Source organism: Melozone crissalis, unplaced genomic scaffold, assembly GCF_028551555.1.
Source record: "Melozone crissalis strain CALT ecotype California unplaced genomic scaffold, PUWL_Pcris_2 ptg000108l_1, whole genome shotgun sequence".
In the NCBI taxonomy this organism is placed as follows: Eukaryota; Metazoa; Chordata; class Aves; order Passeriformes; family Passerellidae; genus Melozone; species Melozone crissalis.
This window is the reverse complement of record NW_026535885.1, coordinates 1,486,660-1,510,414: the sequence shown is the minus strand read 5'-3', so window position 1 is coordinate 1,510,414 and position 23,755 is coordinate 1,486,660. Positions and strand designations below refer to the sequence as shown.

The following is a 23,755-nucleotide window of genomic DNA, read 5'->3' as shown; positions in this document are numbered from 1 at the left end:
CAGGTGGGTGAGCATCCCCAGGTGTGTTTGTTCAGGGATTTGGGTGCCAGTGAGGGTGGACACCCCTGGGTTTGGTTGCCTACAAGGAGGATCCTCCTTAGGGGTGGGTGCTCATGGGGTGAGCATCCCTAGGAATGGATCTCCATGCATTTGTGCACCCACGAGCAGAAGCATCCCTAGGGATGGCTTTTGGTGTGAGTGAGGGTGGGAACCCAGGGCTTTGGGTGCCCACGAGGATAATCATGCCCAGGAATGGGTCCCCATGATTTTATGTCTCCACAGCTTTGGGTGCCCACCAGGATAAGCATCCCCAGGGATGGGTTCTTATGAATTTTTGTCTCCATGGCTTTGACTACCCAGGAGGACAAGCATCCCCAGGGATGGGTTTCTATGAATTTGTGTCTCCAGAGCTTTGGCTGCCCACGAGGATAACCATCCCCAGGGATGGATTCCCACGAATTTGTGTCTCCACATCTTTGGGTGCCCACCAGGACAAGCATCCCCAGGGATGGATTCCCATGAATTTGGGTCTCCACAGCTTTGAGTGCCCATGAGGACAAGCATCCCTAGAGATGGGTTTCTATGAATTTATGTCTCCAGAGCTTTGGCTGCCCACGAGGACAAGCATCCCTAGGGATGAGTTCCTATGAATTTGGGTCTCCACGGTTTTGGCTATCCAGGAGGACAACCATCCCCAGGGATGGGTTCCCATGAATTTTAGTCTTTGGTTTCCTGCCGCTTCTCATGCCTAGCGATGCTCCCCGTGCCCCGCAGCCGCCGGGCGGGGAGGGCCGGGGCGGTGCCGCTGCCGGGACCGTCCCTTTCCCTCTCCCCGCCGGGGCGGGCCGGGGCCGGGGCCGCAGCCGGGGCCGTGCCGGTGCCCGGGGCCGCTCCGCACCGGGCGGCGGGCGGGGGGTCCCGGCGGTGCCATGGGGCGCCGCGGGGCCGTGGCGCTGCTCTGGCTGGCGGCCGTGCTGTGCCAGCTGGGCACGGGCAGCGCCCTCCGCCGCCGGCCGCACGCCGCCGGGGTCCCGCAGCGGCGGCTGAGCGGCGGCGAGCGCCGGGACGTGCAGCGGGAGATCCTGGCCGTGCTGGGGCTGCCCGGCCGGCCCCGGCCCCGCGTCCCGGCCCGTGCCCCCGCCGCCGCCGCCGCGCCGCTCTTCATGCTCGATCTGTACCACGCCGTGGCCGGCGAGGAGGAGGAGGAGGAGGAGGGTGAAGAAGCGGCGGTGTCGCGGCCGGTGCTCACCGGGCTCAGCACGCAGAGCCCCCCGCCCGGCAGCGTCGTGAGCCGAGCAGACACCGTGGTCAGCCTCGTTAATATGGGTGAGAAACGGCGCGGGGCACCGGGAGGACAGGAGCGCACCGGGGGTGCCGGGATGTTCGGGACACCGGGGGTACAGGGGGCACCGGGAAGTACCGGGGGTACCGGGATATGCGGGGTACCGGGGGTAACGGGATGTGCTGGCAGGATCCCGGTCGTTTTGGTAGGATCGGGGACACCACGACGATAGGAGCACACCGGAGCGCACCGGGGGTGCCGGGAGAGGATACCGGGATGTGCGGGCAGGATCCCGGCAGTTTTGGCAGAATCGGGGGCACCGGCACGATCGGAGCGCACGGGGATGATCCGGGTGGTTTAGGCAGGACCGGGGTACCGGGATGTGCCGGGCACCGGGGGGACCGGAGCGCACCGGGAGGTACCGCTGGTACCGGGATGTGCGGGCAGGATCCAGGCGGGTTTGGCAGAACCGGGGGCACCGGGACGATGGGAACACACAGGAATGATCCAGTTGGTTTAGGCAGGACCGGGGAGGACCAGAGCGCCCGGAGGAACCGGGTGGACCAAAGCAGGACCGGAGAGGAGAGACGGGAAGCGCCGGGGGGACATCGGGGACAGCCCCGGCGGGATAGGCACGGGGCTGAGCCGATGCCAACCCCAGCTCCTGGTCCGTGATCGTGGTACCGACGGCTCCGAGCATCCCTCGGGGTGGTTCCTCAGCCCTTGTTCAAATAAGGAACTTTTCTGCCCAAAGTTGAGCTCAGTAACGGGGAAAGGGACACGGTGGCGATGAGGGACACGGTGGCGGGGTGAAAGTGGCCGGGATGAATCCCAATTCCGCTTAAAAAGGGGAAATGGAGAAGCGAGAAGGAGCCGAGGGAGGCTCCTCCATCCCGCTGTCCCCGTTTCAGCGGGCACAAGGTGGGCAGGGACGGGGCTCGGGGCAGCGGCTCTGGTGCCCCTCGGTGGGACACTGAATCCTGGCTCCAAATAAAATCCTCCAGGCTGCTGATTATTGCTGGAATCCCGTCCGGCTGCTTACCAGGCTCCAGCACCCCTCGTATTTCCAGGCAGCATCAGCGGGGCCACAAACACTCGGGATGGGATAAATCCTCTCCCAGGGCTGAGCCCAGCGGGATTTTCAGACCAGGAATTTGGATATGGAGCTTTTCCCTGCGGCTGCTCGTTGCTTTAAGGGGTGTTTGGGTGCCCCGAGCAGAAAATCCCCCACAAACTCTGAGGATGGGGAGAATCCCTACTCGGAAATGGGAGGCAGGGAGAGGGATCTGCGCCCTTGGGAGGAGGTTTAGGCGATGGAGGAGCTGTAGAGGTTTCTCCCACTGGTTCCTACACCCCCTGTACAACGTGTGGGTGTGAGAAGTCTCCCCAGAACAGACCCAGGTGCTTGGGGTGCCCAGCACCCAGAGCCCTGAGGGAACTGGTGCAGTTCAGCATCCTGGGAAAGCTGAGAGTGACGGAGACAAAAACTGAAACACCAAATCCCCTCAGCACTTGGGACAACACCCAAGCACCAGAATGGGCTTTAAAATGGTCAGGTCTGGTGGCAACCACTGTGGGATGTTCAGGGGAGCATTTAGGAGATGGCACTGCTGGCACAGGGACATTGCTGCCCTTCCCAGAGCTCCTGGAGTAGCCAGGAGAGTTGTGGAGCACAGCTCCAGCCTTCCATTTGAATGGCTTTGATTTCTGCGGCTTCCTCGGCCCCTTCATGTTAATTAAATGAGGAGGTTTTTTGTGGGAGAAGGCCAGCTCTCATTTGCATGCATAATTAGCTGTACAATTATCCTGATGGGGACATGCAAATGGGGTGAAGTCTGTGCCCCATTGGGCACTTGGACCTCTTTGGACCTGTGTGAGCCGCTCCCGACGGGCACTCCTTGTTCCTGGGAACGGGGAGTGACAAAAATCCCAAAACACGGCCGGGTTTGGGGACAGGGGCAGCCCCAGCTGCGTTTGGGGATGGTGGATCCTCCCATCCCATCCCATCCCATCCCATCCCATCCCATCCCATCCCATCCCATCCCATCCCATCCCATCCTTTCTGCTCCTCCTGCTCTGTGCTGTTTCTGTGCCCTCCCTGCAGCATCCCAGTGGGATTTGGGGTTTTTAAGCCCAGGGTGAGGATGGGATTTGGGATTTCTCCTCAGCTGTGAGTCATGGACACGGGCAGGGTGTAATTGTGGAGCAGGGAGATGTGGAATGGGAAGGGAAGGGGGTGAGGGCTCACAGCATCCCAGGGTACCACAGCACACACATCCCCCTTTCCATGCTGGCTCCAGATTTATTGGAAGGTGTCCCATGGCAAGGGGTTGGAATTAAATGATCTTTAAGGTTTCCCTGTGGCTGTTTCAGATGTGCCCACAGCCAAAACATCTTCCTGGAATACCCAGGGAGCACTGGAGAGGGACCCAAAAACAGCCACAGCACCTCAGGCACCTCAGGGCACCCTGAGTGTGGGGTGGAAGCATCCTGTGCCAAGGTGCCAGTGCTCTCTCTGGACCCTCTGTGTGGGATTTAGTGGGAAAAGCTTCCCAAATAAACCCTTGGCATCCTGTGCCAAGGTGCCAGTGCTCTCTCTGGACCCTCTGTGTGGGATTTAATGGGAAAAGCTTCCCAAATAAACCCTTGGCATCCTGTGCCAAGGTGCCAGTGCTCTCTCTGGACCCTCTGTGTGGGATTTAGTGGGAAAAGCTTCCCAAATAAACCCTTGGCATCCTGTGCCAAGGTGCCAGTGCTCTCTCTGGACCCTCTGTGTGGGATTTAATGGGAAAAGCTTCCCAAATAAATCCTTGGCATCCTGTGCCAAGGTGCCAGTGCTCTCTCTGGACCCTCTGTGTGGGATTTAGTGGGAAAAGCTTCCCAAATAAATCCTTGGCATCCTGTGCCAAGGTGCCAGTGCTCTCTCTGGACCCTCTGTGTGGGATTTAGTGGGAAAAGCTTCCCAAATAAACCCTTGGCATCCTGTGCCAAGGTGTCAGTGCTCTCTCTGGACCCTCTGTGTGTGTCTTGATGGGAAAATCTTCCCAAATAAATCCGGGGATGCACCTGGGACAGGATGCTCCTGGCTGAGCTCTGTGTCCTGCAGCTCCCAGTGCTCGTCCCAGCAGGATGGAGGAAGCAAACTGGGAGTCTGGGTGTGTTGGGATAGCTCCTAAATCCCTCCCCACTTCAGAAATCCTCCAGAGCTTATTTTTTTCCCCCTGCTTGCTAGCAAAGGACAGCATCTTCCCTGCATCTCCTTTAAACCTATTTTGGGATGCAGAGCACTTGATGTGGTTGAATATCCTGGCATCTCCTTTTAATTTGGTGCCTGAAATGGTCGTGGGGACCCACGGGGAGCAGCCAGGCCCGGTAATTACGAGTGGAGCACGGTTTGTAGGAGTTTATAGAAGGAAAAACGTGCAGCTAAGAATAACCTGGGGAGCAGGAGGAAGGGAAGGGTGGGATCTGGGGAGGGAGCTGGGAATGCTCAGGGAACGGGAGACACCAGGAGGCTCAGCTGAGGTGGAGTTGGGCATCCCCTGCCAGGGGAGCGGCCCCAAGGCAGTTTATATTGGTTTATAATCATTTTTAGATTATTTTGGGGGGTGATGGGAGCACACAGGGGCACTCAGCTTTGGGGGAAGGTGCAGCAGCTCCTGGGGACGATGCCAAAGGAAGGGGAAAGGCGAGCAAAGTGTCGGGTTGGGCTTTTTTGGTGCCTCTGCTCTGCAATCCCGATCATATGCCCACAGATAATTGAGGGTTTATATTGGTTTATAATGATTTTTATATTATTTTTGGGGGGTTATGGCAGCACAGGGGGGACACTCAGCTTTGGGGGAAGGTGCAGCAGCTCCTGGGGATGATGCCAAAGGAGAGAAAAGCTCTTGGGTTGGGCTTTTTTGGTGCCACTGCTCTGCAATCCTGATCATCCACCCACAGATAATTGAGGGTTTATATTGATTTATACTGGTTTATAATAATTTCTAGATTATTTTTGGGGTTGATGGGAGCACAGGGGGATGCAGCTTTGGGGGAAGCTCCTGGGGATGATGCCAAAGGAAAGGGAAAGGAGAGCAAAGATCCTGGATTGGGCTTTTTTGGTGCCTCTGCTCTGCAATACGGATCATCCACCCACGGATAATTGAGGGTTTATATTGGTTTATAATCATTTTTATATTATTTTTGGTGGGTGATAGGAGGACAGAGGGGCACTGATCTTTGGGGGAAGCTCCTGGGGATGATGCCAAAGGAAGGGGAAATGAGAGCCAAGCTCTTGGGTTGGGCTTTTTTGGTGCCTCTGCTCTGCAATCCGGATCATCCACCCACAGATAATTGAGGGTTCTATTGATTTATATTGGTTTACAATAATTTTTATATTATTTTGGGGGGTAATGGAAGCACAGGGGGCACTCAGCTTTGGGGGAAGGTGCTGCAGCTCCTGGGGATGATGCCAAAGGAGGGGGAAAGGAGAGCAAAGCTCCTTTGTTGTGCAATCCAGATAATCCACCCACAGATAATTGAGGGTTTATATTGGTTTATATTGGTTTATAATAATTTCTAGATTATTTTTTGGGGGTAATGGGAGGACAGGGGGGACACAGCTTTGGGGGAAGGTGCAGCAGCTCCTGCCAAAGGAGAGCCAAGCTCTTGGGCTGGGCTTTTTTGGTGCCTCTGATCCGCAATCCGGATCATCCACCCACAGATAATTGAGGGTTTATATTGATTTATATTCGTTTATATCGCTTTATAATAATTTCTAGATTATTTTTGGGGAGTTATGGCAGCACAGGGAGACACTCAGCTTTGGGGGAAGGTGCAGCAGCTCCTGGGGATGAGCAAAGCTCCTGGGCTGGGCTTTTTTGGTGCCTCTGCTCCGCAATCTGGATCATCCACCCGCAGATAATTGAGGGTTGCTGGTGTGGCTGAGTCAAGCCGGGGCAGGGGCAGATTCCCAGGCACCCTGGGCTCCCCAAACCGCCCTTTTGGGGCACCTCCAGCACACCCCCAGCAGCATCCGAGCACCCACAGCTCTGCTGGGAGCTCGGGGGGGCTGCAGGGCTCCCATTTCACAGCAATTTTGATTTTAACAGTGAACATGGGGATGTTGAGCCCTCTCCAAAAACTCCTTTTTGTGGCACTCCAAGCTGCTGCTTGTGCCCCAGTGGTGGCACAGAAGGGGGAGGTTCTCCCTCAGTCCTCCCCTTACAAAGGGGTTCCCTTTTTTCCTCCCTGGAGCAGCAGAGAATCTGCAGTTTTAGGGCAATACAACAAGAATCCAGGGATTCCTCGCAGGATTTCATCCCAGACAGATCCAGCTTATTTGGCTCACCAGGGAGCTCGGCTAATTGCAGCTCAGCGTATTTTTGCATTTCTCCTGCTGCCAGGGTGTCCCTGGGCTCCCCTCCCACCAAATCTGCCTTCAACCCTGGACCCCTCCATCACCTCCACACCAACAGGAAATTTTCATTTAAAAAAAATTTTTTTAGAGGCTGTCACTCTAGGGACAAAAATCACCTTTTTGGCTTTTTTATCTGGTGTGGGGTCTCTGTGGCCCTGATAAAAAAATCCTTCTGCACATCCCTGGGTGAGGGTGCAGCTACAGCCAAAGATTTTGGAGCAAAATGACCAAAAACACACAAGGGGACACCTGGAGTGTCCCCTACACTGATGTGGGACACTCACAGGGGGATTATCAGTGCTGAAAAAACAGAGGTGATTATTCTGCTCGTATTTTGGGGGGAATTGAAGGATTTTTGTGAGCACCACGAGGCCTCAAAGTTTCAGAAGAATAAAACCACACCATGATGGGATGGTGGAAGAAATGGAGAAGAGGGAAGAGGCTGAGGGAGTGCAGAGGGTTTGGGGGCTCTGTGTCCCCCCCGATGGGGCAGGGGTTGGGGCAGGTGCCCACAGCATCCTCCTGCCCAGCTGGCAGCCACCGCCAGGGCAGGAAACGCTCTCCGCATCCGCCCTGCTCTTTTTATAACACAGCTTGTGGTGAGGCCGGGAGCGGCAGGGAATGTGGGATTTGAAAAACAAAACCAAAAAAAAGGGGTAAAAAAAATAAAGAGGAAAAAATAAGAAGGAGAAAAAACCAACTTGTGGGTATGTGAGTAAAATCATGAGGTTGGGTTTGGAAGGATGTACTGCTCCCTCCGATATATATATATTTTTTTAAATTATATATATAAAAATATATAAAAATATTATATATAATATACAAAATAATATATTTTTATATAATATAAATTATAAATATATAAATTATATATAAATATACAAATATATAAATAATATAATTATATATTTTCTATATAATATATATAAATAAATATATTATTATATAATATAGAATGTATATTTACACATTTAATATATTTATTTAAATATTTATTTAAATATTTTTATATAATTGCAATATATATTATATTATATTATATTATATTATATTATATTATATTATATATATTTTTATATTTATTTATATATATATATATAAATGAGAATGGCAACCTTATAGTGGATTAAATTTGGAATACATCCCCCCTGGAATTGGTTAAAAATGCATTTAAAATGTTTACTTTTTGATTTAGTTTTAGTTTTTAAAGTAAGCACCAGGTTTACCTTTATGCCTGAAGCAGGAGAAGCTTTAATCACATTATATAAATATATAAAGTTTATGATTGAATCATATTTAAATATATATATGGGAACGGCAAACTTAAAGTGGATTACGTTTCGAATATTTCCCCCCTGGAATTGGTTAAACATGCATTTTTTTATTTAATTAATTATTTGGTTTAGTTTTAAAATTAAGCACCAGGTTATGTTGCTTTTGTGCCTGAAGCAGGAGGAGCTTTAGTCACATTGAATCATATTTAATCATAAACTATATGTATATATAATATATATATATATATGGGAATGGCAAGCTTATAGTGTATTAAATTTGGAATATTTCCCCCCGGAATTGGTTATAAATGCATTTTAAATGCTTATTTATTTTTTTTTAGCTAATTATTTGGTTTACTTTTAAAAGTAAGCACCAGGTTACATTGCTTTTGTGCCTGAAGCAGGAGAAGCTTTAGTCACATTGAATCATATTTAATCATAAACTTTAATTACGCTCAGACCAGGAAGATTGGGGCATTTTTAAAAAACAATCTGAAGGAAATAATTGCACATTAGCAAAACTGCGGGGGCTGCATTACCATAGAGAAAGGAAGGTTTATTTTTTACGGGAATGAAATCAGATTTTTCCTGTCCCAGTGTGATGGAGAAATAAGGTGTTTTCAGGAAAAAAGGGAGGGGATTTTTTACAGAGCAGTGATCTGATAATCCCCCCTAACTCCCAAAATCACACAGGATAACAATTTTTATTTGTGGATAAACTTTTACTTATGGACAAATCTTTACTTGTGGACCTGTGATATCCAGTGATGGCCCTGATGAGGCCTGGGCTTGTCTGCTGCAAGAAAAGTTTGGAAAACCCCAATTTTTGCTCCAGATGGTCCTGATGACCCACAAAATCTCAACATTTTGAATGTGTTTTTCCCCTTTTGATGAAGCAGCCCCAAAGCCCGGCACATTCTCTACGCTCCGCCCATACCCAGCGTTTGCGCTTTTAATTTGAATTTATTTTAATTGTAATTTCTAATAAAGGAAGAGGGCTGGAAGGGAAAGCTGGTGGGTTTACAGCAAAATAAATTCCAGAAATAGGGGAAGGTGATCCAGGTCCAAACCCTCAGGAGATGGGAAGAAATGGGAACTTCCAACCAAGGGCGAGCGGCTCAGAACCAGCGGGTTTATCCCCAAAATCCACATGGTGGGGTTCAGTGGGGAGGTTCCAGGCTTGTCCCAGCCATTCCTGAGCCTTTTTTCATCCTCAGTGGAGCAGGACAGGGACCTTTTGTCCCCCAAGCCCTACTGGAAGGAGTTCAGGTTCGACCTGACCCAGGTGCCGGCGGGAGAGGCCGTGACGGCCGCCGAGTTCCGAATTTACAAATCCCGGGGCATCGTCCCCAGGCACGGCAACAGCAGCCTCCACGTCAGCATCTACGAGGTGGCTGCAGAGCATTCCAACAGGTCAGGGGCTGGGAAAGGCAGGGAGGGCAGGAAAAGGGGGTGGGAATGAGGATGAGGAGGGTGGGTGTGGGGATGGAGGTGAGGGGAGCGGGGATGGTGTGGAGAAAATGGTGCAGGGTGATGGGGATGGGAATGGGGGTGAGGATGAAGGTGATGGGATGGGAATGAAGAAGAGGGGAAGGGAATGGGAATGGGGGTGATAGGGATGGGAATGGGGGTGAGGATGAAGGTGATGGGTGTGGAAAAGGGTGTGGGAGTGAAGGAGATGGGAAGGGAACGGGGATAGGAATGAAGATGGTGGGAATGGGTGTGAGGATGAAGGTGATGAAGGTGGGAATGAAGGGGATGGGAAGGGAATTAAGATGATGGGAATGAGGGTGAGGATGAAGGTGATGGAGGTGGAAAAGGCTGTGGGAATGAAGGAGAGAGGAAGAAAATGGGGATAGGAGCAAAGATGGTGGGAATGGGGATGAGGATGAAAGTGGGAGTGAAGGAGATGGGAAGGGAACAGGGATAGGAATGAAGATGATGGGAATGGGATGAATATGAAGGTGATGGGAGTGGGAATGAAGGAGAGGGGAAAGAATTAAGATGATGGGAATGAGGGTGAGGATGAAGGTGCTGGGAGTGAAGGAGATGGGAAGAAATGGGAATAGGAGTGAAGATGATGGGAATGGGGGTGAGGATGAAGGGGGAATGAAGGAGATGGGAAGGGAACAGGGATAGGAATGAAGATGATGGGAATGGGATGAAGATGAAGGTGATGGGGGTGAGAATGAAGGAGATGGGAAGAAAATGGGAATAGGAGTGAAGATGATGGGAATGGGGATGAAGATGAAGGTGATGGGGGTGGAAAAGGGTGTGGGAGTGAAGGAGATGGGAAGGGAACGGGGATAGGAGTGAAGAGGATGGGAATGGGGGTGAGGATGAAGGAGATGGGCATGGGAATGGCAGTGGGAATGAAAATGTGAATGGGTAAGGGAATGAAGAAGATGGGAATGAGAATGCAAACAAGGTTAATGGGGATAGAGACTGAAAATGGGAATGGGAAGGGGGAAAAGTTAATGGAGATAGGGACTGAAAATGGGAATGGGAATGGAAACAAGGTTAATGGGGATAGAGACTTAAAATGGGAATGGGAAGGGGGAAAATGTTAATGGAGATAGGGACTGAAAATGGGAATGGAAGCAAGGATAATGGGGATGGGGATAGGGAGAAAAATGGGGATGAAGATGATGGGAATGAGTGTGGGTACAGGAATGAAGATGGGAATGGGAATGGAACTGAAGGGAGAGGGAATGGAACTGAAGAAGAGGGGAATGGGGTTGGGAATGGGGTGATGGGGATGGAAATGAAGGGGATGGGAACTGGGATGAAGATGGGGACAGGAACGGGGACCAGCCCCTCCCGCCCCACCCGCAGCGGCACCGCCGCGTCCGGCTGCTCCCACACCTTGCCCAGGGCAGCGCCACGCCCTGCATCTCCACCTGGGCACGGAGGGAGCTTTTCCCAGGACACCCCCGTGGTGTCCAGCACCCCAGAGCCGGGATCTGCCCGGGCACAGCTCCCAGGAGTCATCCCCATCCATCACCCCTCCCGCTGCAGCCCTTTGGGTGCTGTTACTCACCTGCTCCTTCCCTCTGTTCCCGCAGGGAATCCGACCTGTTCCTGCTGGATGTGCAGGACCTGCGTGCTGGGACAGAGGGCTGGCTGGTGTTTGATGTCACAGCTGCCAGCAGCCACTGGGCACTGGAGCAGAAATACACCCTGGGGCTGCGGCTCTACGTGGAGACAGATGATGGTGAGCCTGCCCGACCTGCCTGCGGAGTTTGGGGACAAATTCCCAGGAATTGGGGTCCTCTCGGTGCTGCGGATGTGCTGGGGGGGGTTTGATCTCAGTGCAGTTTTGAATTTCCAGCTCTGATGGGTGTCAGCAGTCTGGGTTTGCAGGTTCTGATGGTGTGGACTGTAATTAAGCTCATTAATAGTTAATGAGCTCCTTTCCTGGAGGGATCCTCTGTGTGTGTGTGCCCTGTTTTCCCCATGGGATTAAATCTGCTCCAGCAGTGCCTTTTCCAGGTGGGAAGGCACATAGAGACCAGCTCCTCTTCCATGGGAGGAGGAACCACAGCCCCATCCATCCCTTGCGGTGAAGGACAAAATCACTTTTAATTCTGAATAGCCCCATGTCACCATTTCATGCTGGCATGCCAAACCCACATCTCCTGCTGCAAATTTCCTGCGTTTTTCACCTCTGCTTTAACCAAACCAGTTCTGTTTGAGGCCAAACCCCAGAGATGGTCCTGTCCCTGCAGGACAAAGAGCAGCTCCTCTTCCATGGGAGGAGGAACCACAGCCCCATCCATTCCTTGGGGTGAAGGAGAAAATCACTTTATCCCTTTCAACCCCTGAATACCCCATGTCACCATTTCATGCTGGCATGCCAAAACCACATCTCCTGCTGCAAATTTCCTGCGTTTTTCACCTCTGCTTTAACCAAACCAGTTCTGTTTGAGGCCAAAGCCCCAGGATGGTCCTGTCCCTGCAGGGCACAGTGTGGATCCGGGCTCCGCCGGGCTCCTGGGGCGAAGGGGACCCCGCTCCAAGCAGCCCTTCATGGTGACATTTTTCCGGGCCAGCCCCAGCCCCTCCCGTGTCACACGAGCAGCCAAACCCGCCAGGAGGAGACAGCACAAGAAATCCAGCGGCCTCCCCCACCCAAACAAGCTCCCAGGAATTTTTGGTAAGGTGTTTCCTGCAGGAGGAGGAGGGATGTCCCTATGGAAAACTCGAGGTTCTGCTTGTCAGCACCTTGAAATCTCAATTTTTTTGGCCCAAGGGAAGCAGAGCAAAAAAGTTCTGAGGGTTTAGGGTTGGAGATTTTTGTAGTTTGGGAGGTGCTGAGAGGGTTTGGGTTGGATGCCCTCAAGGAAATGGTGTTTTGTGAGCGTGTCAGGATTACTGAATGTTGGATTTTTTTGCCTCCCTGCCCTTGGCTTTGGAGCCCTGGGAAGGTGTCACAGCTCCAGAAAGCTCAGGCAGGAGGGGAGCAGCAAGGCCTGAGTTTGGGAAGCCCTCAAAGTGAGCAAAGCTGGGGTTTAGCCCTTCCAAAGCTGAACTCCTTCATCCCAATATTGGAATATCAATTTATCGGCCAGTCTGGAACCGCTTTTCGCTTTGTGCAGCAACAAAGGCTCATCTCCTTGGGCTCTCCTGGGTTAATCCCAATCCCAGGGGGTGAATCCCACCCAATTCCAGGGCTGAAATCCCTGTTTCCTTGTCCCACAGACGATGTGCACCCCACGGACGGGCGGCAGGTCTGCCGGCGCCACGAGCTCTACGTCAGCTTCCAGGACCTTGGCTGGCTGGTACTTGTCTGCTGGGAGAAGTAAATGACCAAAAAACACCCAAATAATCCCCCTATCATTCCATTCCCCCACCCTGGGCTCCCCAGCAGGAGAATCCTGCCCATGGAACCACCCCAGGAGCTGGGAAGGCAAACAGGAACAGCCACAACCCCAATCCCCACCAGTGACCCCAAACAACCCATGGCTGATCCAAAAAAACCAAAATAAACCCTTGCTGTGCTGTTTGTGCAGGTGGGGAATGGATGAGGGGGCACAGAAGGTGAAACCCTTGATGCAATCATTTTTTCTGGTTATTTTTGCAGGACTGGGTGATTGCTCCACAGGGATACTCAGCCTACTACTGCGAGGGGGAGTGCGCATTCCCGCTGGACTCGTGCATGAACGCCACCAACCACGCCATCCTGCAGTCCCTGGTCAGTGCAGGGCAGCCCTGGGGGGACATCCAGGGCCCTGGGGAGCACTCAGAGCCCGAGGATGAGCTGGGATTTTGGGATGAGCAAGGCTGGGTTTCGGGTGTTCAGGCGGGAGGGCGCAGTTGGGATCCCGATTGGAATAAAGAATTATGCGTGCACATCTGGGTGGGTGAATGCACATCTGGGTGGGTCCATGCCCATCTGGGTGGGTGAATGCACATCTGGGTGGGTCCATGCCCATCTGGGTGGGTTCATGCCCATCTGGGTGGGTGAATGCACATCTGGGTGGGTCCATGCCCATCTGGGTGGGTGAATGCACATCTGGGTGGGTTCATGCCCATCTGGGTGGGTGAATGCACATCTGGGTGGGTTCATGCACATCTGGGTGGGTGCTCGCACATCTGGATGGGCACTCACACATCTGGGTGGGTTCATACCCATTTAGGTGGGTGCTCACACATCTGGGTGGGGGCATGCCCATCTGGGTGGGTGCTTTCCCATCTGGGTAAATGCTCACACATCTGGATGGGCACTCACACATCTGGGTGGCTGCTCACAGGCTGGCCCCCACCACAGGCTGACAGGAGGTCCCAATATGGAATTTCAAGGCATTTGTGGACAGACCCAGGGTGAGGGCACAAAGCTCTGTCCCTCATCCCCAGCCAGAAATGGGATTTTGTCATCCCAGAGCTCCCTCACCTCTTGATGTTCTGACTGCTCCGGTTTCACAGCAGCTGGGGCAAAACGGATGACTTCTGCCAGATTAATGATCCCTCTGCCCTGGCAGTGAGCTGAGGAGCAGAGACAAGCCCAGGGCACACCAGAGCCCCCTCAAAAACTCTCAGTGTCACCCCTGCATCCTCCACTCCAGCTGTCCCCGAGGCTTTACCCACAGCCCCAGCACTCAAACGTTGGGCTCAGCACATTCCCAGCCAGAAAAGCTCCAATGCCTTGGGTTTGTTTTGTTCCCAAACCCACCCCACATCCCAGCCAGGGCTTTAATTTCTGGAATTTCCTGCCCTGTGAGTGTTTGGTTTCCCAATGGCAGAGCCCGCCCGGCTCCGGTGCTCGCGGTTAATTACAGGGAGCGCCGAGCCCTCGGCCCGGCCTTTGAAGGTGTTTTAATTTTGACACTAACAAAACTTCCAGGGGCTGGGAACCATCCAGGGAGGGGCTTTTTTCCCCCTCTTACACCCACCCATCACCCCCAAAGCCAGCGCTGTTCCCAAAACGGAGCTGCTGGGGCAGGATGTGAATCACCTGGAGCCGGCCCTGCTGGGAAGAGCCAGGGCAAAGGCGGCTGTGGAGCCGTGCCAGCCCCAGCCTGAGCTGCAAATAGCAGGGTTGGACAGCAAAAACACCGGACTTCCGAGCTGGGAGAGCTCGGCTGCCCCTGCTGTAAATGAATCGCACATGTCGGGGCTCCTGAGCGCTGCCAGCCTCCTCCAGCCCCTGCCCTGCAGGAAAACACTGGATAACGCCTGTCCCCAGCAGGGAAAAGCCATCCCAGAGTGCAGCCCTGCTCACTGAGGTGCTGTGGATTTTAGGGTTTAAGTCTGGGGTGGGGAATCTCTGTTGGAACAACACACGGCACACATCGGAGCCTGACCCGTGCTGTGCTGATTTATGGGGTTTTTATTTTAGTCATTTGTCTGCTTTTGTGAGAAAAAGGGCCCTGAAATCCCAAATTAATGAAGGGGCTGCCTGGCCCACGCAGTGCCACGAGCCCTGATCCAATGTAAACCGCAGCAGGGACTGCCTGGAGTTTAGAATAAATATTTTTGCAAAAAGATGGAAATAATCCCCCCATTCACCCGGGGTTTTTTTGGTTGGTTTGCTGCCTGGAGCCACGTTTGCTGGCACTGACTGGCTCCATCCATCCCCCAGGTCCACCTGATGAAGCCTGAGGCCGTGCCCAAGGCGTGCTGTGCCCCCACCAAGCTCAGTGCCACCTCTGTCCTCTACTACGACAGCAACAACAACGTCATCCTCAAAAAGCACAGGAACATGGTGGTGAAATCCTGCGGCTGCCACTGATGGACAGGTCCCATTCCCACACCTGGATGCCCTATTCCCAGCCCTGAGTGTCCCTTTCCCAACCCTGGATATCCCATTGCCACTCCTGAGTGTCCCATCCCCATCCCTGGATGTCCCATTCCCACCCCTGAGTGTCCCATTCCCATTCTTGAGTGTCTCAATCCCATTCCTGAGTGTCCCATCCCCACCCTGGATGTCCCATTCCCGTCCCTGGATGTCCCATTCCCACCCCTGAGTGTCCCATTCCCATTCTTGAGTGTCTCAATCCCATTCCTGAGTGTCCCATCCCCACCCTGGATGTCCCATTCCCGTCCCTGGATGTCCCATTCCCACCCCTGAGTGTCCCAATCCCATTCCTGAGTGTCCCATCCCCACCCTGGATGTCCCATTCCCATCCCTGGATGCCCCATTGCTGTCCCTGAGTGTCCCATTGCTGTCCCTGAGTGTCCCATTCCCATCTCTGGATATCCCATTCCTGCCCAAGTGTCCCATTCCCGTCCCTGGATGTCCCATTTTCACCCCTGAGTGTCTCATTCCCATTCCTGGATATTCCATTCCCACTCCTGGATGTCCCATTCCCACTCCTGAGTGTCCCATTCCCACCCCTGAGTGTCCCAATCCCATCCCTGAGTGTCCCTTTCCTGTCCCTGGATATCCCATTCCCATCCCTGGATGTCCCATTCCTGTCCAAGTGTCCCATTCCCACTCCTGAGTGTCCCATTCCTGTCCCTGAGTGTCCCAATTCCATTCCTGAGTGTCCTTTTCCCATCCCTGGATATCCCATTCCTGTCCAAGTATCCCATTCCCGTCCCTGGATGTCCCATCCCCACCTCTGAGTGTCCCAATCCCATCCCTGGGTGTCCGTTTCCCATCCCTGGATATTCCATTCCCACTCCTGAGTGTCCCATTGCCATCCCTGAGTGTCCCATTCCCACTCCTGAGTGTCCCATTCCTGTCCAAGTGTCCCATTTTCACCACTGAGTGTCCCATTCCCACTCCTGAGTGTCCCATTCCTGTCCAAGTGTCCCATTTTCACCACTGAGTGTCCCATTCCAACTCCTGAGTGTCCCTTGCTCACTCCTGGATGCCCCAATCCCATCCCTGGGTGTCCCTTTCCCATCCTTGGATATCCCATTCCCACTCCTGGATGTCCCATCCCCATCCCTGAGTGTCCCCTCCCATTCCCACCAGAGCAATGTGACCCCAGGTTATGCATGGAACAGGAGCTTTGTGGGCTGCAGCAGAGCAAAACCCATCAATAATAACAATAATTAATAATAAAATCCAAAAATAAACCCCTCCCACCCCCTTCTAGAAGTGGATGTAAATAATACAAAACTTCATTTGCCTTATCCTGCTTGATGACACACAGATATATACAAACATATATATATATATATATAGGAAAGAGAGGATTTTTGGCTGATTCTGTTTTGTCTGTGACTGATGAGTTTTCCCTGTGCTGGAGGCATTTTTGGGGGGCAGGCAGCATCCAGGTTGCTCTGGGACTGAGCTGTTTCTAGCTGCGTATTTCTCCACCAACCCACCTCTACCCAAGTGCTTTTAATTCCCTTAATGAAAATATCATCAGCCAATTAAGCAGCTGGCTGACTAAACCCCCTCCTGTTTACCCAAAGTTCACCAAACTCAGCCAGTTGGAAAAAAAATAAAATATCCATATTGAGCTACAGCACTGTTATAAAATAAACGCAAAGTTTGGAAAGTAAACACGGAGTTTCTCTTGCTCTTTGTTTTTTAATGTCACAGCACAACAGGGCTCTGTTCACAGGGCCTTTTGCAATGAAAAAAAAGACTCAGAATTGGCTAAAAATGTACCTATTTGCTTGAAAATGAGCCCTGATGTGAGTTTTAGGTCAGGCTGTGCCCATCCCGTGGGCTCCCAGCTGGGCTGTGACCGGTCCCAGGCAGCTTCCCCAGGTTATTTGCACAATTAAATTATTTATTTGCTCTGATTTTAAAAGGAAAAGGCCTGTCCTGGTTCTCAGCTCGGATACCTGGGGAACCTTACATCAATAAACAAGGAAAGAACCTGGCATAGTCAGGGAAAAATCCCAATAAAACCTCACCAAAATAAGGGAAGATTTGCTCCCTGTCAGTGCCCTGCTTCCCAAGGAAAGGTTTTGCTTTACTGGGTATTTAATTAATTAATTAATAATTAAGAATTAGTGGGTTCATGGCTGTAATATTAATTCCACACAGAATGTAGGTCAGGATGCAATCCTGGCCCTGTGGGATTTGGTGCTTCCTGCAGAGAGAACACCCAGGCCTGGCACTGGCTCTGAATTCTCCCTCTCAGGTCTTGCTGAAGACTTTAAAATGTGGGATTTAAATTAAAAAACAGGGAGCAAGGAAGGGGAAAGCTGGGCTGGTTTGTCTGTCAGGAATCACACCCCTGAATCTCACTTTGTCTGAGTTTTAGGACAATGCACAACCCCCAGCCACCCTAGGAAACCAGGCAGTGAAAAGTTGTTTTTTTTAAATGGAAAAACAACATGACGACTTGTGAGGGGCTGGGCTGGGAAAACCCAAAATCCCCAATGGCAAAGCACTTCCAAAGATCCCCAAAAATCTGAACATCAGCTCTTCCTCTCCACCTCATCCCACCTGCACAAGCTCAGAACCAAACCCCCCTTCCATAATTTCACAGGAAACCCAAAATCCATCAATCCACAAGTGCAAAGCCAGCGCTGCCCACCACAGGAACTATAAAATCCCTGTGGTTTATCCCACTCTGCAGGCTGGAAATCCCTTCCTACAGCCTCATCACTCTGGGTTTTTTTTATTTTTCACCACTCTAAAGGGCTCCCTCATTTCCTGGTGTTCTCCCAGTGAACACCCTCCTTGGGGATGGGGATGGAGCTGGACCAGCAGGACAGACACCAGCCAGGGACCTGCCTCCCTCTGCTGCTGGAAAAGGACACTACAGAGCCAAAAACACCTCCAGGAGATGCAACAAACACCAGAGGTTCAGCTCTGCTCTGCTCTCCCTGGCACAGGTACCTTCCCCTGGAGCCAGGATTTAGGCACAGGATTAATGAAGTTGAGGGCAAATACAAAAAAATAAAATTAAAAAAAAAAATCTTTGCTCAAAGACCAGCCTCCCACAGAGGGAATTCAGCAGCCAGGCCCTCAGTATTTTCAAAACTAGGTTTTATTTTTACCATAAACATAAATTTTTTTCCAGAACACGGCAGCAGGACCAGCCCAGCCCAGCTGGGGCAGCGCAGGCTGGGAAGGGATTCGGGATTTATGCCAGGAAGGATAAATCCAACCCCCTTGGCAGGGGAATTCCTATGGAAGCTGCAGGACGGGCAGTGCTGGGGGGTCCCTGGGGTGCCCCATCCCTGCTGGCTCCCTGTCCCTCCAGGCCAGGCTCCCTCCGAGCACGGAGCTCAGGCGCACTCCCCGCAGTCGGAGATGATCACCTTCTGCTTTGGCTTCCCATCCTTGGTGCCCTGAGCCTTGGGGGGAACAGCAGCAGCAGTTCCAGGGGTGACTCCTCATGGCAGGAAAGGGGGTGGGCTCTGCCCCCAGCTGCCCCCTGCCCTCACCTACCTCGATCTCCCTGACCACGTCCATGCCCTCCGTCACCTCCCCGAACACCACGTGCTTCCCGTCCAGCCAGTCTGTCTTGTCACAGGTGATGAAGAACTGGGAGCCGTTGGTGTTTGGGCCCGAGTTTGCCATGGACACCATCCCTGGGGTCAGAAAAGGCACAGTTAGGGCTGAGCCAGGAGCTGCTCCTTCAGCCCTAACCCCACATCCCACAGAACGCTGCTGGGTGTCGAAATCCACAGAAACTGGAAATTAATTATGCTCAGAAACACTTGCAAGTGTGAAGGACGCTCAGCTATTTTTAGCTGCAAAGCTGTTTGTATGGAGATAAACCTATTTGCTTGCTCCTGCCTTTCACAGTCATGCTGTGACGCTCCTCGTTTAAAAGCAAGCAGGAAAAGCAGCTTTGAAATTGTTTTTCCTTTATGTAATACTGCAGATAAAGAGGATGGAGAGGGAACGATGCATTTGGTGAGACACAAGGGTCTGAATGTGGCACAAATATCTGAGGCAGAAAAATCTGTAGCAGAAAAATCCAATGTAGATGATAATAATTAAAATTATAATTCAAGGCTGCTGCTATCTGTGGTGGTGTTCACAGGGGTCCCAGGATGAGGGAAGAGGTGAAAATCTTGACTCCATGTTACAGATGGCTGATTTATTATGATATATATTATATTAAAAGAAAATTATATATTAAAATTATACTAAAAGAATGGAAGAAAAGATTTCATCAGAAGGCTAGCAAGGAAAAGGAATGGAATGATAATAAAATCTTGTGACTGCTTACAAGATTTTAGGAATAGAATGATAATAAAATCTCACAAAATTTTAGGAATGGAATGATAATAAAATCTTGCGACTGCTGACAGCCCCAACACAGGTGGCTGTCATTGGTCATCAAGTAAAAACAATTTCACATGCTGGCTAAACAATTCTCCAAATCACATTCCAAAGCAGCAAAACATGGAGAAGCTGAAGCTGCTCAGCTTCTCAGGGGAAAAGATCCTGGCAAAAGGATTTTACATAAAATATGTCCGTGACACAAGGGTCTGAATGTGGCAGAAAAATCTGGCCAATAATAATTATAATATATAATTATATTATATATTTATATTATATTTTATATATTTGTATAACATATAAATATATATACAAATAATATAATTATATACTATATTTATATAATATATAATTATATTATATAGAAATATATTATCTATTATACATAATATAAATTATATTCCTATATATAATATAATATAATATAATATAATATAATATAATGTATTATAATATTATAATATTATAATATTATATTATAATATAATGTACAATGTGCATTTATATAATTTACATAATTATATAATTATGTATAATTATAGAATATTTAAATATATAATATAATAATAAAATATAATATATATTTTTATATATTATATATTATATTATATCTTATATCTTATATTATATTACATTACATTACATTACATTATATTATATTGTATTATATTATATTATATTATATTATATTATATTATTTATATTATTTATATTATTTATATTATATATTATATATTATTCAGGACTGCTGCTATCAACATAAACACCTCTATGTGATGCTGAGCCATTTTCTCTCCTGGAGATGGCTTTACCTGGCCCTGTGTGCTTGAGGATGAAATTTTCATCATCAAACTTCTTCCCGTAGATGGATTTGCCGCCGGTGCCGTTGTGGTTGGTGAAGTCCCCGGCCTGGCACATGAACTGGGGGATGATGCGGTGGAAGCTGCTGCCCTTGAAGCCAAATCCCTTCTCGTGGGTGCAGAGGCAGCGGAAATTCTCTGCGTGTGGGGGGAAAAAGGGGAGGGAGGTGAGAGCTGAGCCCCCCGTGGGGTGCCCAGGAGGGAAGGCTGAGCCTCCTCCTCCTCCTCACATCACGGGTGAGGTGTGTGAATATCCCACCTGCGGTCATGGGCACCACGTCGGAGCGCAGCAGGATGCGCAGCCGCCCCGCCGGCTTGTTCCCGATCTTGATGTCCATGTAAACCTGCGGGTTCACCCGGGATTTCTTGGCGGGAGGCTCCTCCTGGGCAGGAAAAGAAAGAAAAGCAGATTGAGGTGATGTTTCTCTGCTCTGCATTCTCATCCTTTGGGGTAACGGGGATAAAGATGGCTCTGGTTGTTTTTCCCACCTCCTGTGCCTCTGCTTTGGGGGCCTCTGCTCCTCCCTCCTCCTTGTTCTCCTCCAAAGTCTTCCCTGAAAACTTCTTCAGCCACTCATCATCTGACCAGACTGTGGCCACAAAAGGAAAGGTCAGAGCACAGGAACTGACCCAAAAGGCCACAGCTCAGCTTGTGCACAGAGCTCCAAGCACGCCCAGGGATGTTCTGTTCCCCAGCTCACCAGGCCTGGATGATCCCTCCTTAATCCTCATGGGTTTGGCCAGGTTCACCCTGATTGTCCTGCCAAAGAGCTCAGACTCGTTCTGCAGAGGGGAAAAGAGCACAGCAAAGCCCCACCAAAAGGTAAAAAACCACCGTGCCCCCCAAAGCCCTGCAGAGCTCAGACGACACAGCTTCTGTTGTGTCTGTAGCCCACAGCACCCAGGGCAGCAAAGCCACCCAAAATCCCCAAGGAACAGGGAGCAGGGTCCATACCATGTTGTCAATAGCTGCTGCTGCATCCTGCCAAAAATAATCAAAATAAAATCATTATTAACGTTTATTCTCAAGGTTCAGCATAACATCTTATTATAAAGACAACTACCAGGTTTTCCTAAACCCCATTTATCCCAGGGATGTATGAACTGATGGGTTTTGTAAAAGCCATATCCAAACCCCATCCACGTAGGGTTTCCAAACCCCATGTGGGTCTCATATTTGAAAAATCCACTAACCCCCTGTATTTAAGATGCTTTATTGCTGCTGCCATGAGCATTTGGGAGAGGAGAGATTTGTGTATGAAGCCCAGATGATCAGAAGACAAATATATGACAGGCCATGAAACCAAGAAACCCAGACAGGGACAGTGGCAGGGGAGTGGCTTGGGTTGGAAAAACAGGAAAAGTGGGAATTCAGCCCAAGAGAGAATGGGAAAAGTGGAGACTTGGAAGAGCAGAACATCTGAATATTACGGTGGGTAACCCACACGTGATTTCACAGATTCCTCCAGCAGAAAGAGGATCCATCCCAAAACGCCAAGGGGACCAAAACCCCCAAATGGCTCAAGCACCTGCTGGTTCCTCACCTCTGCCAGCTCAAACTCCACGAAGGCGAATCCTCGGTGCTTTTCTGGAGGGAAAGAAGGAAGGAAGGAACCGACCGAGGGGTCAGGGCCAGCACGGACACACCGGTCCCATGGTGGGGCAGGGGTCCCACCCCAAACCCGCATCCAAACCCACACCGGGGGATGCTCCGGCCAGTCCCTCGGGGGATATCGCACCCCAAACCCGCACCCGGGGAGGGTCCCACCCCAAACCCGCATCCAGGGATGCTCCGGCCGGTCTCTCGGGGGATGTCGCACCCCAAACCCGCACCTGGGGATGCTGGAGCCGGTCCCACCCCAAACCCGCACCCGGGGATGCTCCGGCCGGTCCCACCGGGGGGATCCCACCCCAAAACACCCTGGGGATGCTCCAGCCCCCCCGGGCACGCACCGGTCTCGTAGTCCAGCGGGATCTGGATGTCGGTGATGTCTCCGAAGGGGATGAAGGCAGCGTGCAGCACCTTCTCGTCCACCTCCTCGGCCAGCCCGCCTGCGGGGCGCCCAAGCGGTCACCGGGCACCGCCGGCGGCCCCGGCCCCTCCGGGATCCCCCAGCCCGGCCACTCACCCACGTACAGCACCCGCTTGGTGGCCGCCATCGTGCCCCGGTGCCCCGGAACGGCTCGGCGCGGCTCGGCCCGCCCCGGAACGGCGGCAGCGCTCCGCCCTCCGCCAGCACGGAGCGGTTCGTGGAACAGAGAACCCGGCCCTGAGCATCCCTGTGTGAAAAAATGCGTATTTTATACGTATTTTATTTTATTAATATTTTAAAATGTTAAAATGGATATTAAATGTGTTGTGTTAAAAGTGATGCTGTGTTAATCTTCTTAAGTGGTGTGGTAAATATAGTTTTGGGTTATAACAAAATGTTAAGATAGGAACTATGCTGTGTAGGATGCAATTTTTCTAAAGAAAGGACTCAAGACAGCAGGCACAGGACACCTGAATCTTTCAGAGAAAGAGAATTTTTTGTCCCATTGTCAGGAGAAATGAACTTCTCCCTGCCTTGCTCAGCCAGGATGATGCTGTTAGGATTATGAGGAAGAAGTTGATGATAAACAGACAGAATCCTGTGTTTGAATGGAATTTCTGCATCATGTATGAATATGCAACATGCCGTTGCTTTTAAGGGTTAATCCTCTGTTAACTGTGTCCTTTTTCAAGGACCCAGATGTCCATAACTCTTTGTTTTTGTTGCCTCATATTGTCATTCAAAGTGTCCAAAATTTTTATTATTATAATTATATTGCTATTTAATAACCATTTTATTAAACTTTTAAAATTTTAAAAACAAGTGATTGGCATTTTTCACACCTGCATGTTCCTTCCACCCCAGTCCAGGCTTTCCCAAAGCCTCCGGGCCCTTCAGCTCCAGCCTGAGTGAGGTGTTGGAGCTTTGATTGGGGATTTCTCCCAGCTTAGTGCATGCTCTGTGTTTGTCTGAATAATGCTTTTTATCCAAAAGGATCACCCAAAATGAATTTGCAAAGGATTTTTACCCCAGTGGTAAAACTCAGCCACCTTTGGAGTATAAAATAGCAGCAGGACCACTAAAAGTCCAGCTGAAAATGTAGAAATTATCAAAAACGGGCCAAACCCTTGTACCCTTCACTTGAAAATACCTCCCCAGCCCTTCTCAGATCACTGTTTACAGCCATCACCCCTTTATGGCATGATTTTAAATACTCATTATCCAAAATTAGTAAGCAGAATAGGTAAAATCC

At 50.7% G+C, this 23,755-nt stretch overlaps 2 protein-coding genes across 3 annotated transcripts in view; one reads left to right on the top strand and one right to left on the bottom strand.

The window, feature by feature from the left end:
* PPIE (peptidylprolyl isomerase E) overlaps positions 1-22,658 on the bottom strand; it is a 156,994-nt gene extending 134,336 nt beyond the window's left edge. The window contains exons 1-10 of one of the 2 annotated variants that reach the window (XM_054292190.1): positions 22,600-22,658; positions 22,424-22,522; positions 22,015-22,058; positions 21,426-21,452; positions 21,172-21,253; positions 20,960-21,060; positions 20,730-20,853; positions 20,423-20,608; positions 18,768-18,910; positions 18,573-18,673 (exon numbers count right to left, since the gene is read on the bottom strand). In XM_054292190.1, coding sequence (XP_054148165.1) covers positions 18,605-18,673; positions 18,768-18,910; positions 20,423-20,608; positions 20,730-20,853; positions 20,960-21,060; positions 21,172-21,253; positions 21,426-21,452; positions 22,015-22,058; positions 22,424-22,522; positions 22,600-22,630 — 906 coding nt within the window. In that variant the 5' untranslated portion in view covers positions 22,631-22,658 and the 3' untranslated portion in view covers positions 18,573-18,604. Of the gene's footprint in view, positions 1-18,347; positions 18,674-18,767; positions 18,911-20,422; positions 20,609-20,729; positions 20,854-20,959; positions 21,061-21,171; positions 21,254-21,425; positions 21,453-22,014; positions 22,059-22,423; positions 22,523-22,599 lie in introns of those variants that run through there. The other variant, XM_054292189.1, reaches the window with a different exon arrangement.
* Positions 930-15,242, top strand: LOC128947763 (bone morphogenetic protein 8B-like). Its single transcript, XM_054292203.1, has 7 exons — positions 930-1,326; positions 9,178-9,373; positions 11,026-11,174; positions 11,922-12,116; positions 12,662-12,741; positions 13,044-13,154; positions 15,042-15,242. The coding sequence occupies exons 1-7, from the start codon at positions 930-932 to the stop codon at positions 15,189-15,191; spliced, it is 1,278 nt and encodes a 425-aa protein (XP_054148178.1). The 3' UTR covers positions 15,192-15,242.
* Positions 22,659-23,755: the final 1,097 nt, after the last annotated feature.

Bases quoted from the DNA above. Each gene is read 5' to 3' on its own strand.
- LOC128947763 (XM_054292203.1), top strand. From the start codon at position 930: ATGGGGCGCCGCGGGGCCGTGGCGCTGCTCTGGCTGGCGGCCGTGCTG. The intron at 1,327-9,177 runs GTGAGAAACGGC...TTTCATCCTCAG, and splicing joins GGTCAGCCTCGTTAATATGG to TGGAGCAGGACAGGGACCTT. The intron at 9,374-11,025 runs GTCAGGGGCTGG...CTGTTCCCGCAG, and splicing joins GCTGCAGAGCATTCCAACAG to GGAATCCGACCTGTTCCTGC.